At 45.3% G+C, this 19876-nt stretch overlaps 1 protein-coding gene across 1 annotated transcript; it reads left to right on the forward strand.

Moving 5' to 3' along the window:
- LOC121838062 (cuticle protein 16.8-like) lies at positions 1-2320 on the forward strand. Its single transcript, XM_042294058.1, has 3 exons — positions 1-12; positions 307-360; positions 1829-2320. Exons 1-3 carry the CDS (start codon positions 1-3, stop codon positions 2276-2278), a joined length of 516 nt encoding a protein of 171 aa, XP_042149992.1. The 3' UTR covers positions 2279-2320.
- The last annotated feature ends 17556 nt before the right edge of the window (positions 2321-19876 follow it).

A 19876-nucleotide genomic window follows, 5' to 3' on the forward strand; every position in this document is an offset into this window, starting at 1 on the left:
ATGTTTTCTAAGGTATAGCATTTAAACTGAAGCACGGAAGTAACAGAAGCTGTTTTAAATCTAAAAGAGAATTACACTTCTGTGGTGTTTTAGAATGTCAGTCGAGGTTCTTGCAGGATACACCACGAATAGAGGCGTCTCTCAACGAGCCCTGTGACTTAAAATCCTAATAAGCAAATTTCTGGTAGTTATGAGTCGGCTGTTATTTGGACGATCTTAACAAAAATTATCAAAATTTTTGCGGGGTTAGATCTGGTTGTTGTTTATAACTTTTGTTTTCTCTAGAGCTATCAGCTTTCTTTTCAGGTCCTTGTGTGCTGCCTTTTCGCCTACGTGGCTTGCGGAGTTGTTGTCGAGAATGTAAGTGAAATATCATTTTCCTTTCTGCGAGCTATTTCTATTAATAGTGCTCTAGTCACTCTCGTAATAAAACTCAGTACAAACGTGAAGTCTACATTTGAACGTACACAAATATAATATTGCAATCAAACCCAGTTCTCTAAATCAGATCGAAAAATTTATTTATTTTATTGCGGTGAATATTTGAATGTTTTTCTCTCTCGAAATTTTAACATCCACTTTAACGTTTTTGGTTCGAGTGACAAACGGTACACTCGAGTGTCTCATTCAATATGCGACAACCTAATAGCGATATGATAGTATGATCTGACCGAAAGTACTCTATAGGCAGCATGCACTTTTTTGTTTATGATGTTGATCTGATATATTCACACATAAACAATTCTGTCATAACACGATCCCGTTGACCTTCGTTCGTTCTGGTAGTACGGTTATGTTCAAAGGAGGGTGCTATATAAAAGTGCATCAAGTTAACTTACGTAATATCTACTTGTGCACGACAGCATATTCGAAGCACGTGAGCCTATTGCCGTGAAGGGCAGGGAAGAAAAAGAATATCAAATGATTTTAGAATAGGAGAGATAAAATTAGTATTTTGAAGACATTAATTCGCAACATCAGTTACACTCTACAGTGATTTGGATTAAACTAACCACAAAAATAATATTTAAGTGCGGTGCTCGCTCGGCTCTAACGCAATTATTAGGCTATTCGTTCTTGCCGCTGGACTTTAACACCGTTGGAGAAAACAATATAGCTACTAGTTTTCAAATGTTTCAGAAGACCAAGTGATTCTACATCAGAAATTGATATCACCTGTTGTGTTCGTATGCTGTTTTTCCAAAAATTAATATAAAAAAGAGCAACATGATACTGTTCTGGTTTATAAATAACTAAATGACGTCAAGAAACATTTTCTTGTGGATTGTAAAGCATAAACAAAAAAATGACGTCTGGTCCCAACCATTAAGGAAAGTGGCGTATAACGATTTTTAATAAGGGTAATGCGCAAGCTAGCATGAAGCACGGTCCTACTTATAAAACCCCGAGATATTACATAGAAAAACGAAAAGGGGGATAACATGACGACGTCTCAAAACACGACTGTGTATGGAGAGGTCATTCTGTAGTCCCCAGTTCCTTTTCTTAGGTCCCAATTTTTTTTTAAATTAAAAGTATTCGTAGTATTCAGTTCAAACAAATCTCTTTGGTTATTATTGAAACCTCCAAGAACATAATTTACGATTTGTTAAGGCATACTTATGTTTCGAACTAAAGCTAAATATCGTTTTTTCTTAATTTTAGAGCTGATTCGTGTTGAGCTCACATATTACCTAATATACGGCACTAAAACAACATATTAAAGATCACTCTGCTAGGGAATGACTGATGCCTTTCGGGTTGATGCACCCCCTTTAAAGGTATCATAATTGACGATCTAATCATGAATACCTATTTTTCATATCAGGTGCACGTTCCCCAGCCATACAGCTTCGGCTACGACAACGTCGATGAGTTTGGCACCCGCATGACCCGCCAGGAAACGGGAGACGAGCACAACAACAAGGTCGGCTCCTATGGCTACGTGGACGCCCATGGCGTTGCCCGCACCGTCAACTACGTTGCCGACGCTCTCGGTTTCCGCGCTACCGTCGAGACCAACGAGCCAGGCACCAAGACATCCGCGCCAGCCGACGCCCCCATTTACTCCTCCTCTGTCGAGGTTGCAGCTCCTGCTGTGGTGAAGTCTGTTCACCCAGTCCCTGTTGTCGTCAAGGCTGTTCACCCAGCCCCAGTCGTTGTGAAGGCTGTCCACCCAGCCCCAGTCGCCTACACCCACAGGGTTTCCCCTCTTGCTTACAGCACTGTTGCTCACGCTCCTCTTGGCTACACCCTTGGCCACACCACTGTCGTATAAGTGTGAACATCTGATAATAAACAGATATCGATGAAATTTAAACTACACTTTGGCTTGGTATTGATATTCTTTTGGGGCATTGTTAAATGCCATCACTATACTTTTGTTGCTTTATTTTTACGTTTAATATTTCGTTCAAGACACCATTGGCCGGATGCATGATTCCTGCCTAGTATGTCACAGTACGCAATCACACACATCACAACTCTCGTATTTTTGTCTGCAGCTACTCTTTCATGGCAGTGAGTGCCTCATAAACATCTAACGGACTTAAAGCGAGCGAGATGGTTTTCCCCGAAAAATAAATTGTTTTTAGATTGTTTTTGTTTTGTGTGACAGTTTTAATAGCAGTGTAGTGTCACCCCTAGCATGTTCCGGCTTCATAGCTTTTTTCGGGTCCTCGTTGACTGTGGCAACCCTAAACAACGCTCATGGGGAATTTTTTTTACTGGTTTCTGGGCTTTCAGTAGCATACGCCAAGAAAATTAAGTAAATTCATTGCTGAAACTAAAAAAGAAACAAAGAAACTCACATCTTCATTCATCTTCTCTGCGTGTCGAATTGACCTACTAAGGTCACTTATAGAATATGCAGCTTTCACGCGATCATGTTGCAGCAACTATGCTCGCCCTGCAAACACAATAGTTGGTTTTGCCTGAATACTTCGATAAACGCTTCAATGCGACTTCGTATAACTGTTTCGTTCTAACGCTTTACTGCTCAAATACTACTTTGTTCTTTTCTATCTAATCGGGAGGTTAAGTTTGCTTTTGGATTTCTCATCGACGTTCGGTTTTTAGTCATGGCTAACTCTTGCACGCAATTCCCATTGTAATGTTTACTTGTGTACTTGTTTGACCTTGCTGTGTTGACCCACCTCCACTCTCCACCTCTGTGAAAAGGACCTGAGGCAATAAAATTGCTTAATAAACTTTATATCAGTTCGTGTACACCTGTTTTCTGACTTAATACCACGACACACGCATTCTCTGCCATTAACAGGTGTTTTATATTACACCGTACTATAAATCGGAATTAAGAGAGAGAGAGAAATAACTTTATTGAGAAGCTGGTGATCCTAGGCGTCGGCCAAGAGCCCTTGGGCTCTAGCAGCGTCTTCGGCCAGTTGGGTGGCCCAGTTTTGATCAGCTGGGTCGGAGCCGAGCAACACGGTCTCCCATTGCTCTACCTGCGTGATTCTGCGACCTTGTGCCGCCGCCTGTGGATAAGCCCATAGCATACGTGCTAGGTCCGACCTTTCTTTACGTTTGTGGCATTTGTCAGAATATTGCCCTGGGTAGCAGTAGCTATACGTAACCGGGTTTTGGTACGAATTCGTTTGAAGAAGTCGCCATACTACGGTTTGCCTCTTATTGAGTGATGGGTGAGCGGGTGGAAAGCGGGCCCCCCCTATTCGGTAATGATTTGTAATGTCCCTGTAGGACACGAGCCGATCCCTGCCCGACCATCGGAGCGAATGCGATGTCTGCTCGGTCGGTGAAGCCTCAAGCGGCATCGTGCGCGCATTCGTTCCCGGCCAGGCCGGCATGGGCAGGTGCCCATATCAGGTAGATCTTGCCGGTCCGTGCGTCGTTGCGGAAGCCAGATTTAAGGATTGCAGACGCCTCTGGTGAGATTCGTCCTCTCGCGTAATTTAGAATGGCAGACTTGGAGTCGCTCACTACGTATTTGATTTTCGTGGAGGCCGTCATTGCCAGGGCAATGGCCGCCTCTTCCCCACCTCCGCTTTGCTCGTGCGAAGCGAGCAGGAAGCGATGGAATTTCCCTGTCGATTGACTACCACGAAGGCAATGGCGTCGCGACTCGCGTAATCGGCCGCGTCCAGGTACACCACGTCCTCGGACTTTTCGAATTGTTTGTGAAGGGCTTTCGCCCTCGTCTGTCTTCGCCCTAGGTTGTGTACGGGGTGCATGTTTTTCGGTATAGGTGGAATGTGTATGCTCTCCCTTATTGCTGGAGGTAATGCGACTTTGTTTGGGGCAGTTCACGGATGGGCGATGCCGAGCGAGTCGAGGATGTACCTGCCAGTCGGGCTACAGGTTAGCCGTTCCCGTTGTGCTAAGCGTTGGGCTTCGATGAGTTCGCTGAGGGTGTTGTGGAGCCCGAGTTCCTCGAAGCGTTCGGTCGAGGCGGTGAGTGGGATCCCGAGGGCTTGTTCGTAAGCTCGCCTAATGAGGGCGTCGATTTTGTGTTCTTCGTCTTTTTTAAGGTGTAAGAACGGAGTGACGTATATTACCCTGCTTAGGACGAAAGCTTGGACTAATCTTACGAGATTGTGTTCCTTCATGCCGTGATGGCGGTTGGCAACGCGCGAGATGAGTCGGGTGGTTTGATTTACGCTCTTTTCAAGAGCGAGGACGGTTTCGGTGTTGTGTCTGTTTGCCTGTATGCGGAGGCCAAGAACCCGGATGCTTCTTAGTATGGGGATGTGTTGTGTCCCACCCGCGAAGAGTGCGAGATTCGGAGGGGTCGGATCTGTGCGCCGCCCCCGACTGGTCGGCCGGTAGAGGAAGCTCCGATTTTTGAGGAGCGCAGCTGAGACCGCGAGGGCCTATGTACTGTTCGACTGCTTCGATGGCCTGTTGTAGTGTGTCCTGAATATGATCGCCACTGCCTCCAGGGACCCAGAGCGTGACGTCGTCTGCGTAAAGGGTATGCTGAAGGCCTTCAATTTGATTTAAAATTTTGAGAAGAACAATCATGGCCACGTTGAAGAGTAAAGGGGGGAGGACCGAGCCTTGCGGCGTCCCCCTGCTCCCCAGCTCCATCGCGACCGACTGGAGTCCCCCTATCGAGAGGGTAGCTGTGCGGTCTGAGAGAAAATTACTGATGTAGTCGTACACCCGTCTTCCAAGACCACGTTTGCCCAGGTTCGCGAGGATAGCCGAGTGTTTGACGTTGTCAAAGGCCTTCGTGAGGTCGAGCCCCAAGATGGCTCTAGTATCCAGTGGGGAGCAGTGCGCCCCGTCTATGACGTCGTATCTGAGCCGAAGCATAACGTCTTGGGTAGAAAGTTTTGGTCGAAAGCCAATCATGGTGTGCGGAAAGAGACGTTTTTCTTCCATGTAGCTGTTGATCCTGTTGAGTATGACGTGTGCCATTAGCTTGCCCACACAGGACGTGAGGGAAATGGGTTTAAGATTTTCGAGCTGGAGCTTCCTGCCTGGTTTCGGTATCATAACTACCTTTGCCGTATTCCACCGGTCGGGTATTTGTCCCCGTTCTCAGCAGACGTTCATGTACCGGCTGAGAGCTTCAACTGAGTCGTTGTCCAGATTTTTGAGCATTTTGTTAGTGATGCCGTCTGGGCCTGGGGCGGAGCGAGTTCGTAGGGCCAAGATGGCCCCTCGAACTTCGCTTACCGTGATGGGTCGGTCAAGTAGGTCGTTGTCCTGTCCCTTGTAGGGAGGGAGGACCTCACGAGGGGAGTCCCCGATGTATCTATCTTTAATGGTCTTGATTAGCTCTGTGTCGGAGCCATTAAATTTGTGTAAAAGTATATTGAGGTTGTGTCTTTGTGTGGTTTTGCTGTTGTTGGGGTCGATGAGACAGCGGAGAATATTTTTGCGAGCCCTATTTCGTGTTTCATGCGCTCGCACGTGCTGTGCCAATTTTGACCCGTTAGTTGTGCGTAGTCTTCGATGTCACGATTGAGGATAGCGAGACGCCGCTTAAGGTTGCGATTTAGCTTTTGCGTCTGAAGTCTCTGATGCAGACTGTGCTTGGCTTCCCACATGTGGAGGAGCTTTGCATCGGCCTGATAGAGCTCTGCATCTTCAGGGATTTCTTTAGTAGCCTGCTTGGCATCCCTGCGAAGTTGTTCCACCCATTCCTGAATCTCAGCTATCTCCTCGATGGAAGGATTGCTCGCTATGTCAGAGGAGGCACGTTCAGCGGCCCGGATTTCGCGGAAGGTGTCCCAATCGATAAGGTGGAGTCGTTTACCGGATGTGCATTTAGCGATTCCAGATTCGACCCCGATAGCGACGAGATAGTGGTCGCTGCCTAGGTTTTCTTGAGTGTTGAGCCAACTGGCTTCTCTGTGCGTGTTTTTCGTTAATGTGAGGTCAGGAGTGGTGTCGCCGCTAACGCTGTTTCCAACGCGGTTGGGGTGTGTTGGGTCAGTGATCAATGTGAGGCCCTCCCTCTGCGCATCGAGCCAGAGGTTGCGCCCCTTGATCGTGTCCCGTTTATATCCCCACTCGGGGTGATGTGCATTAAAGTCACTGACGATGACCAAGGTTTTTCCCCGGGCAAGTTCAAGGGTTTTACGTAAAAGTTTGCCGAAATTGTGGGTGTTTCGGGGAGAGCTGTATACGTTTAGAATGAATGTGCTGTGCTGACACGTTGCGCACACTACAAGCATCAGGTGAACATACATTGAACGCGTACACAGGTATCGCACATACAAACATCAATACAACAGCACACTACCCCTATTACCACTCCCGAGCCCCGCATTTCCGTCTTTTATACTGGTCGTTTTGAACGTACGGAATTTTCCGGTGACTCCCTAAGCAATAAAAAATATTCCGAACATGTTTATTTTTTTCAGCAATGTCATACATCTGAGGCTATTTTTAATAGCTCAGGGGATGAATCTCTTATTAAAAAGAAAACGCTCGATCATGCCATAATTATCTGAAAGCCAATAAATCGAGCCGCTCCAATGTGGTTCCAAGCCATGAGTTTGTTTTCCCGCATGGCCCTTCGTAGTTAGTATTTATATTGTAGTGTTCGTTTTTCTATTTGTGCTGTTCGCGCATGGCTGCAATTGCCGTCTTGAATTAATCTTTGTAGAGCGGATATTCACTCAGCTGGAAGTGATGCTTCACGGGCAGAGAAATCGCTTTTCGATCAACTTGAATGCAGTCAAAGCCGCGACTTGCGACAACTGTGAAGTGTACGGAGCTACGCCGCTGCGAGCTCGAAAACTTCTAGCGCTCATCCCAGCGCGCCACTTAGAGGGCAGTTTCTACAGGAGCCGTAAAGGATAGCGATTTTTTTTTTTCTATTTTACCTGTTTTTTTTTTTAATGCTAAACTTCCATTGTAAATATACGTACTTTCCGTCATACTTTTGTAGTGTTCAGTCCTTTCCCCAGAGCGCAATCGCACTCGGGGACCGACAGTCACATTGGCCACTGTACGATAGGAGCTTACCGTTCAGACCAGCGTTCCAACATGACTATCCACACGTCGATCGACTGCACCTAATCCCTCAAGTGGTTTTAAACTCTTTAATGTAAAGCGGAATGTCATCCTGCGACACCCCGCCCCCTCCGATAACGGCCCGACCAGCGGCATCAATGCCCGACATTTTACGTCATCTCATCTTGTTGTTACACCACTGATACGCGAACACACGGTCACATCGGCGATAATTCCAGTCTTCTGTTCACAACCCACGACACTGCCATCACGATGTCGCTGACACGCAGAAATACAGAGCCACGTTGACGATGTTGCTGACACGCAGAAATACAGAGCCACGTTGACGATGTTGCTGACACGCAGAAATACAGAATCACGTTGAACGCCGGTTGGCACTCGGCACGGGACAACAGAACCGAACTCAGCATGGAAGGCACCCAGGCAGCCGGCAGGAAAACTTGCCTGCCTTGGACGCAGTTCCCGCGATTTCCATAACGTCGAAAACGTCGACACAGTTCCTCGTGGTTTCGCTGCTGTAGTTCCGCGTGTGTCCCGCAAATTGGAGACGGCCGTCTTACCCAGTGTATGTAGCGCTGCTGGCACTGCTCCGGAACTTCGCTGTTTCTAGCGGCTTCGTTAGCTCGTTTGATAAAATTAGTGGTAAAAACGTCAATGCAACCGAAATGTTCTGCACGTTTGGACTAGAAGACGGAATTACAGGCGGCCTTCGTTGCCGCTGAAGCTCAATCAACTTAACATTAATTTATTAAACAACGTGCGCGATGTGCTCGAAAAACGAAACCGAAAGAAGATGGATCGGGAGGGCGAAAGCTTTCTTCGGCCTGCCTGGAGGAGGAAAACGTCTCGGAGAATAATAACGACTTTAATTTTCCTTTCATCGGTCTGGGTTTGTTTATGTGTGTTGTGGTGAACACACACAAAAAAAAAAAAAAAAAAAAAAAAAAACCTTACAAAAAAAAAAAAAAATCTACATTTTCTGGGGATCGAACCGATGACCACTTGGTCAGTAGCGCGATGTTCTACCCCTGCGCCAACTGAACAAGGAGGAACTCGCCCTCCTCCTTTCATCTGAACTGCCGTTCCTCCCTTCTCAGGGCAACTTGTCCGCAACAAGGAGGAACAGTCGCTGTTGCTACCTTTCTCCTCCCTTTTTTCTTAAAGTGTGCCTTCCGTTTCGAGACGGGGATCTCGACTTGCGTCTCTGGTTCTGGCGGCCTTGGATGCTGAGGCTCCGGCGCCCCGACGACGAGCGCGAGCGATGTCGAATGCTGGCGGAGCTGTCCCTGGTCCCTGGTCCGCGACTCACGTCCCGTCGGCTTTGTCGCTCATGCTGCAGGAGGCGTGGGAAGGAGCCCGATCTACCGCGCTGACCGGGCGTGTCTCCGCTGGGTTCATCTTTTTTGAGTATGGACGGCGTCGAGGCTGGGTTGCCCGAGCCTTTTTGCGGTCGTCGACGGTTGTTCTGTATCTGTTGCTTTTCCCACTTTTGCTTCTTGAGAAGGTAGCGAGTCTGGAAAGGGAGTCGGCACTTTTTGTCGCCGGTCAGATGATCCCGGCCACGAAGTGCGCACTTGGGTTCACATTGATGGTTTTCAGACGGGACTTCGGTGCCGCAGATCTTGCAGATCTTTTTGTCGGGTGCTGCGCAGACGTCCGTGCGATGGCCGAGCCTGCTGCACCCGTCGCACACTTCGTGCCGCTTCTTGTGTATGATTCATAGGGTTCGGAGTTTTCGGTTTAAACCGATAAAAACCGATAAAAGTACGCCGAATACATTTTCGGAAATTCGGTTTTAACCGAAAAAGGTCAGTTTTTAGGTTCGGCAATTTTATTTAAATCGATAAAAAACGATAGATGTACGTCGAATCTATTTTCTAAAATTCAGTTTTAACCGGAAAAGGTCACTTTGACCTTTCAGTCGTACCGAAGAGCCGTGGCGGAAAAGTGGAACGACAGTGTCTATCAAAACGTGTCCGAATGTATGGGATACAAGGGTGTCATCACGACGTTTTGGTTTAATGCGCGCATCATCGATCGGAACGTGAAGCCCAAAATGCCCCATAACTTCGCCATGTACGAGCGTGTTTTCAAACTCGTTGTAAGGAAGACTGACTTGATGCAAGCTCTGCATGTTGTGTTGAGCTTCAAAAAGTCGCACCGTCTCCCTTTTGGCGGTCACAGTTGGTTGATTGGCCGATTTTGGCTCAGGCAGCGCTTCATTTCTTCAGCCTGCCAGTGCCCAATATTAGTGTTGAGAGGGCATTCTCGAAGCCCAGGGCCATATTAACAGGAAAGAAAGAGTGCGGATCAACGAGGAGAACCTGGGAACGTACGTGTGTGTGTACTATAATAAGATAACGTAATCCTGATGTACAGAAAGTGAAGTTCCATGTTTTTTTGCGCATAGGCTTCATATCTCACTTGTTTGTGCTTCTCAGGTATTTCTTGTTTCTTTTACAGTTGCACACATTTGCCAAATAAAGTGTCCATTTCTTTTTCAATGCATCTGTGCCGTTATTCTTTGAGTGATCACAAATATCAGAGCAACAGGGATCATCTGATCCGGTGTCCGTGGGTGTTCTTATTATATCCACCGAAAAAAGCCGATAAACTTTTGTGGGCATAAATATACGCCGAAAAAAACCGAAAATTGAATTTCAAAATAAACACCGAAAAAAGTGCGCCGAATTTTGAAAAAATAGAAACCGAAAACGCAGAACCCTATGTATGAAGCAGCGGTATTCGGCGCCGCGGTAGTAAACATAGTACGGTACCTTGGTGCCTTCAAAGACGATGATTGCCGAATTTGTCCGGCCCATTCTTCGTGCTTGCAGAATTGTGGTATTCTTCTTATAGATAAGGCTTCTTTTGATATTCTCAGCACTGTCGTATTTGGGGATGTCGTGTATAATCCCCTTGACGGTGTCCTCGGGAGGCGCCGCATAAGCGGTGACGTTGTAGGATTTTTCTCCGTAGCGGAGCTCCTTGGCAGCGGTGTATTTGGTCGCATGTTCCATGCTGGGGGTGCTGGCCACGATGATGTTTTTTGCGGGGATGATTCTGAGGAGATCTTCCGCCGCTTCGTCGTAGCCGAGACCGGTAGCACGGAGCACTCCGTCGCTCAACTCGGCGTGGCTGAGCTTTGTGATGTCTAGCACGATCTTTATGTCTTCCTTGGGCAAGGGCGGCTGAAATATTTTATGACTTCATTCTTAATGCAGCACCATGTGCTTTAAAATATTTCAACCCCAAAATATAAAATGAAAGCTTTTTTTATAAATTTCTTTGCACTGCTGGGACATAACAGCTTCTGTACATTATGTGTCTGGCCAATTCTACAAACTACTAGAAACCGCGCTTTAAAAAAAAAATTTTTATGCTAATAGGCGCGTGATATTTATTATTAAAATCAGTGTTCAAACACTCTCTTTGCCATACAATTTATATGCCCATAACGTATAGACAAAAGTAAAACAAAAACACTTGCCTTAGTTAAGGAACGAATTGCTAACCAAATACATAAACAAAACTTCTATTGACAAGTTCGTGCAGCGTTGTTTTGTAAAGCTCATGTTTATTTTTGTCTTATGTATTAAATACTATGGTCAGCCCACTCTACATGACTTGTAAAAAGGTGGAATGATAAAATGCCTTACCTCCAGGGTCTTGAAAAGATACACCAGGAAGCAGATTCAATTTAGCAAACGCCAGTAGATGTAATAACTACAATGAAAACTAGATGCAGAACCTGAAAATAACATATATATGCTATGAAATTAAATACACAATATTCATGCAGTGTTTATCGCCGACATGTGTCCCCCCCCCCCCCCCCCCAAATGCTTGCCGAAGTTAACACCATTGGCCTTATTTAACACCACTTTTATTTGTAACTTTCAGGAAATATTGACACCGATGATCAGCGCCGAGACCACAAAGAAACATTGTCAGCAAGCTAATAAGCCATGGTGCAGGTTTCTTACTGTTAGTAATATCGGTGCTTTATATTTGCTCATGTTCTCGCACCCCCTATTCTAACTACATTAGCACCATATACCTAAGCTTTTAATTTATCATTCAGACTGAAAGCATTCTAAAGAGAACATACACAAGTCTTACCTATCTGGTGTTTGCAGGTCTAAGTGCTCGATCGGGATTTGTCGCCTGACGAATGAAACCGATATTTTAAGTTCAAAGGGCAGAAGATACACTTGGCATTTATGTAAAGAATAGACGAGCTATCAAAGAAGACATTTAAAGAAATGGGTCTTGAACAAACATCTGCGTTAATAAATACATTAGGAAAATTCTTTCAGAAAAAGAAGCCGCAAATTGGTTGTATAACTCAGACATTGAACAACAAAGCACAAAAAGAACGTCCCCCTCTTCAATAGCAGACGGGAAACAAGGAAATTTATGGTTCGATTTAAATAAGCAACCAATGCCCAGTTATGTAATCCTCGCATGACTCAAACGTGTCCTGAAAATCAATGTGTTGAAAGTTGTAACACCAGTGAATGAAATGTCCGATATAAATATGTTCAAAACGTTAACTTAATATGAGGCGCCATGTCAATTTAAGTTTAGTTTAAACCTTTCCGAGCCGGGGTGTTACAGGATAGTTAGTACAGTTAATAACTCAGAATAAAACCAACAATGTTTGATACAGCATTATTTTAATGCATAAAAACCCCATTTCTCGAAGTTCACTTCATTGCAAGCTTTAAACAAATTTCAATATATTATGTCAAAAAAGAACAAAAAACGAAAACAAAAAGGAGGTGTTAGGTCTAAAATTAATAATTAACTGTTTTACACGGTTTAGAATTCAAAAAAAAAAAAAACACAGTATATATATGTATATATAAATGTTTGTGTGTGTGTATGTTTTAGGCTAAGAAAATATTTTTTTCTCTTTCTTTGTATCATCTTTCTGCGTCACCGCCACGAGGAGGAGACGCGCATTATTGAACACGTTAGCACGTGATGCTACTGAACTACAATGCAGACGACGCTGCAGTAACTGACAGAATGAAGACAGTAGGGCGTGTCCTCCAAACACCCGACCTCCAGCACGTTCTACATGCCTTCTGCCGTGATTTGGCTGCGCGCGCGTGATCAAGGTGCACGTGACACCTAAGAGTAAAGAAGGTAGGACGCCTCCGCTAAAGGCAAGACATCTGAAGCTCCTTCCTTCCTGCCCTTCTCACCTTCCCAATGACTGTAGTGAGATATATAAACGAGGAGATTACAGCAGGTGGCAGTACCACCGTCTGCGTCTTTATAAGAGCGATGCCATACCGACGACGTTCACATTTTTATAAGATTTTCAAGGAACCTTCATTATCCATGAAACGGTTACTGATCTTGCCCACGAGTTTCAAGCTATGTTTTAGGCTGCTTTATATCTATTTATGTATATTGCAAGGAATGAGGAAGCGAAGCGCTCGTGACGCCATGACGTCGAGTGTTCCGCTCGCGGGTTTGGCACGGGAAATAAAGCGAGATGTGTAAAATAAAAAGGATAGGATTCACTGGAACTTAGTAAATGTGGGCCTCTCCGAGATGGAGAATCAAGCAAACGAGTATATTCCGCGATTTCTACCGGAAACATATGTCTCCGCATTGAAGCGTGAGCAGCTGGCAGTCTAGGTTAGTCAAATACTGATCACAGATTTCTTGCTGCCTCCACATGCCGGTGTGGTGGCATCCAGGGCCCCTAACCTGACGGACCGTGCTACTCCTAAAATATCAGCTGAGCTGCCGAAGCTATTTGGATTTGAAGAGGGGGAAATAGCAAATTCTTTTATGGAGAGTCTTGAAATCGTTTGCCTTATCTCAGGTTTAACCACCAAGAATCGCACTCATCAAGTGGTTCCGGCAACGCTCGAGAAGAGCGCGAAGCTGTGCTGGCGGTTCACTAGTGGTTTCGACAATTGGGATGACTTTAAAGTTGCATTTCTCACTGAGTTTGCACGCATTAACGGAAACGAAAACTCAGTGAAAAACTCAAGCTCCGGATGCAACATTCACAGGATAATTTAAAACAGTTTATTTAAGTTATATCGGAGCACTTCGATAGGATTGAAGAAGACGTCCCTGATATAGAAAAGGTTAAATGCACGCTTCGACAAGTCCACCCACAGCTACAGGACCTCGCTGCAGGCACACATTTTGCCAACTTGCTGATGAAAAAAGAATTGAGACAACTCTAATACAAACTACCGCCACCTCGAACTAATCGTTACCTCACCTATGAGGCCCTTACAGCAAATACTCTCGAAACTCATCATCCGGAGTTGCAACCTGGCGTACCTCTACCTGAGACAAGCGTCATCACACAGCACCGATGCTTGGAGAAAGCTCTATGAGTTTCGCAGAACAAGAACTTCTGCTTTTATGTCGCCTACTCTGCTTACAACGTCCTTAGCTTCATATTGGCCCCTTCATCCGGCTCCCATCCAACCCTCATTCTTCCGGGACCAGCTGCCACTCCAAAGGCCACCCCGCGTTTCTATGTGCCTGTCACTATTTGGCAGGATCAAGAGGCTCACTGTCAGCGTTTTGGGGGCGTGGGGAACGCCTAAAGATGTCCAATGGGACGACAACGGGCTCCAGTTGTATGCCATAGGTTCCACCAATCCGGTCACATCCAGTCCCAGTGTGCGGGAAACAAGCGCAAGGAAATGCCGCACCGGCGAGTATCTACGACAGCGCGCTGCAAGCTACCGCAACTGCGGGGAGAAACGAGCCGTATTTGGATATCCGGATCGGTGACTTAATGCTTATAGCTCTCCTATATACCGGATGGAGCGTAAGCCTTCTTGGACTCCAAGCGATGGAAGTTGCAGAAGCGTGCGTAGCGAAGAAGAAACAAGAAAGACGAGCACTTCGTCTAGGTGCATCGTGGGCTCAGTGTCTCGTTACAACAAGCTCCACAATTCACTGGGCTGGCGAAATCCCTCGTTACCAGTTCTTGTATATCCCCGACTGGTGCAAGTACATTGTATTTGGTAGAGACTTGCTTACAATCAATGGGATCTCCCTGCGTATTGCCCTCGGTGGATGGAGGGTAGACGTGGAGCCGCAGCGAGTTGTCCCATTTATAAAGGAACAGAGGAGCTGAGCCAACGAGGCAGTTGATAGAGAAACATACTCCCTTCAAGGAAGTTTCAGTGAAGAGCTGGGTTTTGAAGCTACAAATACAGAACACGACTTCAATCCTTTGGACAAGTTTGTCTCCGATGACTTGAAGCCTTTGTTTGGCATTGACATAGAGGTACAACTGAAGGAGCTTATAAAAGAATTCCACTACTCTTTCATGAAGAACCCTGGCTCGACATCTCTTCTGCAGCACCAGATAGACATGGAACACAGTCCTTCGATACGCGGCAAGCTTCGGCCAGTAAATACCCGGAAACGAGAGATCATGGACGAAGGCATGGCGAAGCTGCTCGGTCTAGACCATATGCGGAGGACAAGTTTGTCTGCTTCTTGCGCAGGGGGTAGCGGTGACGTCAGAACGCCGAGCCCATGATTGGCTGATCGCGACGCCCTATCTGAGCATCGTCTGCTCCTTTGCAACTTCGTCTGCGGCTGTCTTACCTTTACTACGACTTTCGGAAGTGCAGGTATTTACGAGCGAGCTCGACTTCGCCATTCAGAGAGGGCAGACGAAATAACTCGAGCGGTACGTTGTTTTTGTCTACCTTTCCTGCGCCTGTCGGTGATTTACCGCTTTTTCACCGGCGAGAACGCGGACTTCGAAAAACATTTGCGTTTGTCCTTTGTCTATCTTGTTCCCCTTCTCCAGGGATTATTTTCGTCATTCTTGTCCAGCTCGCTTGCACCTTTGCATTTTATTCGATTATAACAATAATTACTTCTTGGTGTCAACGAGTCTACGACAGAGCTTCCGCGATATGTACGACGCCGCTCGGGTAGCTCGATCGATCTTGTTCGGATTCTTTTCCACAGATTAGCAAAGGTTTTCAAACTTTTGCCACTTGGGTTTACGCCACACATACATACCGTAATACGCTAACTGACAACAGCCTTTTAGTCGAGCGAGAAAGTTGGGACAAGAAGCAGCGATCGAGCACTTTTGGGCTATGATATGCTCACAGTACCGATCGCACAGTCGCATTTGTTTATTTAAAGTCACTGCATCGGCTGTCATCTCTCATTAGCTGATTATCTTTTAACAACTCATTAAACGCGTGGTGCCATTCACGAAACTCGTGCAACTAAACGTTTTAACATAGCTAGGAACATGTTGTTTACTTCTTACCTGAGCGAACGACCTGCCGTGGCATGCTGCTCTTGGGGCGTTGCAGCCATTGCTGTGGAAGGTCCGTCTTGGACAGTCCATGTAGAGTTACGTAAAGTGCGGTAGCCATCATGTGGCTGCACTTTGCGGCCCCGCGAGTGCACTCACAGTGACTCTCTAAAACGTCACCTTTATCGAAGAGCGTCATCTTTACCGCGTAGCTACAATTCTTAAACGACGCCTGGAAATTCGCAACTAGAGTGAAATCCCTCACCTCAAAAGAAAGGACGTATCCTTCAAAATGTGTTCTTTCGCCTTTTTCGAAGGCCGCGTTCTCGCCGGTGAAGAAGCGGTGAATCTCTGACAGACGCAGGGAAGGTAAAGCAGCCATCGGTTGCGGACACTAACCACCCTCACTCTCGGTTCTTAGCAAACAAGCCTCGGCGCCTCGGGACACCTCGCCAGTGAGTCCTTCGACTTCTCTCTTTGATGCGCGTCTCCTAATCGTTAGACAAAAACAACGTACCCCACGAGTTATTTCGTCTGCCCTCTCTGAAGGGCGAAGTCAAGCTCGCTTGTAAAGACCTGCAGTTCCGAAAGTCGCAGGAAAGGTACGACAGACGCCGACGACGTTGTCAGCAGACGACGTTGCAAAGGAGCAGACGACGCTCAGATAAGGAACCTCGATCAGGCAATCAGGGCTCGGCGTTCTGACGTCACCGCTACTCCCTGCGCAAAAAGCAGACGAACTTGCCCTCCGCATTCGACGAAGCAACAGCCTTGGGCTAGTGCTCCACTGTTATTGGCAAATAATACGGGAGGCTACCGTCTAGCAATTGATTTCCGGTCCTTCAACGCGTGCAAGACAGTAACCGCCTACCCGACGCCCCGTACCGGTTGGTTATTGGCGTAATTGGGTCAGGCCCAATGGCTCACAAGTTTTGATCTCCCCAGGGATTCTTCCAGATAACTGTTTTCCCAGAAGGTGTGCCCAAAACTGCCTTCATACGTCACCGAGGAACATTTGAATTCAAAAGATGCTTTTCGGAGTTGCTGGCGATCCTACATACTACCAAACACTCATGGACAATATTCTAGCTGAAGCCAAACAAACGTTTTGCATGGCATTCCTCGACGATATTCTAGTTTATTCAACCACATTTGACGACCATGTGCAGCTTCTGCAGGAGGTGCTTCGTCGACGCGCGGCTGCTGGACTTGCCGTCAACCCTAATAAGGTGCAGATTGGGAGTCAAACACTCAAGTTTCTGGGCAATGTTATTTCTCAACAAAAATGCAAGCCGAACCCCGACCAGCGAAAGATTTCATGGGAAGCATCATCAACCTTTTTGACATTCTGATTGTCCATCATGATTTACTGATGGTTTCACCAGGGGAATATGAAAACTGTTTGATGGTCCGTCAGTCACCATAAGAGACGTTTTGACACTTTGTGAGCTACGAACAGAAGTCTCTATTAGTCCATCAGCTACCATCAGAAAATATTTTGTAGTCCATCAGACACCATCCAGTAAGCCTATCGGACCATCAAAAAAATGTGATGGTCCATCAAGAGGCTCTATTTGGCCATCAAAAAGGTATGTTGCGCCATCACGAAGGTGAGATGGTCCGTCAAGAAAGTGGGATGGGCTGTCAAGATGGTGTGATGTGCCATCAAGGAAGTATGATGGGCCATTAAGAAAGTTTGACTGACCATCATAAATTTCAAATTTTTGATGGTCTTTTCCATAGGGTTGGATCCAAGGCCAGTAGATCCCGGAGTTCATATTTGAGAGATTCAATTTCGTCATGCGAAACCAACCCGGCATGTTCATGACCAGGAATAGAAAATGTGTAGACATGGTCTTCACAAGATGCTTGGATCCCCTGAATGTACTGAGTTACGTAAATTACTTCAGTTACCACAATACCTCTTGCCATTCCAAGAGCACGAAGAACTAAACGTGTAACGCGCTCCTTCAGCATAGTAACTTTTCATAAACACATGCTCTCCCAAACTTCATTCCGTAAAAAAAATTTAATTTGTCTTATTCAATCTGATGAAACCATAGACGACATGAGTGTGTTATCTGTCTAACGCATCGAAACAGCCAATAACCACATGGCGCAATGCATTAAAAACCATAACTCAAGCGTCGTAGAACCGTCACACATTCTACGTTCCCAGGTTTATCAGAATGATTCAGAAAATATTAATTGTAATTACTTTTTTTTTTGCTTCAGCGTGATTCCACTAAGAGTTGCACACCTGAGCCACAAATGTTGTTTTTAGGTGCATCCGTATTCCGCAACGAAATCGCAACTTACTGATGTTGAAGAGAATCTGCAATTCACACTTTCAAATAAAATTCAAAACACAACTCTGTTATGTTTTCTTTTTGTTGGGAAAGGGAAAGTGTAAGAATAGGAACTATGTTTTTGCTTGGCGTCATAGTTTGTCTCTTTCAACAGAAAACACTGATACAACACGAAGATTGTAAAAAAATACTATTAGAAATTGTATGCCGGCCACAGGGAGGCGAGAAAGTATTAAATCATTTTATAATTAAGGAATTCAAAATTCAAAATATCAATCGGACAATCTTAGCCATATGCCTTCATAAGGAAACTTCTGTTACGTTCATAAAAAAATGCATAAAAGACGGGGAAGTGTGCCTAACACCTGGTTTTTACAGTTGGCTCCTGAGGAGGGCACTAGCCGTGGGTGTCCAGAGCCAGTTTCACGACTTTCTTCCCTGAGATCAAGTGTGCTATTATGAGATAATCGCTCGCAATTGCGACTAAGATGCTTTTGGGCTCAAGTGTGAGCTTGGAACTATATTCGTTAAAAATTTTCACAATCTCAACACAAACAAAAATATTCTATAACAATCACGTCTTGGGTTTTGTAGCTCCTGGGAGAACGAAAAAAATGTCTTGCTGGCAGGTGAGTTTGTTTTAAACAATAAATTGTGAATGCTGAACCGCAATAACAACAACAAAGCTTCAGTAGCGATCTTCGTTCATTCAAGTCTGGCACCAGCAAAAGTATAAAGATAAGAATATAACAAAAATTTTATCTTCAATATCAAATTACTACTGAAAGGCTGTATCATGTGACTATATTAGTAACTACGAATAAAGCCGAATATTTTCGGGCGTATCCACTTTGTAAACGACTGTGATTACCATTGTAAAGTAACTTCAAATTAGCCGAAAAAATTTAAGACATGAAAATACATAGAAACACTTTAAAATGCATTCATGGGAGCATGGAATTAAAAACGTACTGTAGGGCCTTTCCAAGTCAAAATAATCCGCACAAATTTTCCAAAATAGATGGGCATATCCAAAGTTTTACACAATTCACACGACCACACCAGAGAATGGCTAGGAGCTAATCGTTCGAGTATTTAAATTCCACTGGCAATATATTCACCTGTATGAAACGGCATTCTTACAACGACAGTCTTCGGCGTATTATTTAAATCAATATAGAAATCAATGAATATGAGCTGTTCTTGATGGTCACCCTCGCGGTCTCTGTAAAAGAAAAAGAAAACCAAGATACTATATAGCAAGACAAACCAGGTGTGAACATTTAAATCATCTTCAGGCCAAGAACTACTCGTTCTAAGAATTAACATACTTGCCAGTTTTAACGGTAATTTCAAAAAGGAAACGGGTTGAACGGTTTCGAGTAATCAATATATATGAATTTTACATGTCCTAGTTGGTCGACTGCAGAAGCATAATCATGTGCGGTTTTAATCAGTAACAGAGCAGTGGAGATTTAAGGAACCGTTGTCTCATTGAAGGGAGTTATTCTACATCGGATTTAACACAAAATACATTATTTTATTTTTTGCATACTTTTGTCGTATATAGGTGTGACCGTGAACGTATAAAACATGTAGAATGTGAGGCAGCTCGATTTCCTCGATGGATGTTTTTCTCACCGACCTCTTCTCTTTTATTACTGGTAGCAGTAGAAAACGCCCTCTATTCCCGCGCTGATCGCGTGATGAGATCGTCGACAGCTCGGCGCTGCAGGAATGCACGAGCCCTATAAAAGGCGTCGAAGGGGCCACACAGTATCACTTTTACTTGAAAGCAAGAGGAGCAACTTTCGTC

Source organism: Ixodes scapularis, unplaced genomic scaffold (assembly GCF_016920785.2).
Source record: "Ixodes scapularis isolate PalLabHiFi unplaced genomic scaffold, ASM1692078v2 PGA_scaffold5__190_contigs__length_132052651, whole genome shotgun sequence".
In the NCBI taxonomy this organism is placed as follows: Eukaryota; Metazoa; Arthropoda; class Arachnida; order Ixodida; family Ixodidae; genus Ixodes; species Ixodes scapularis.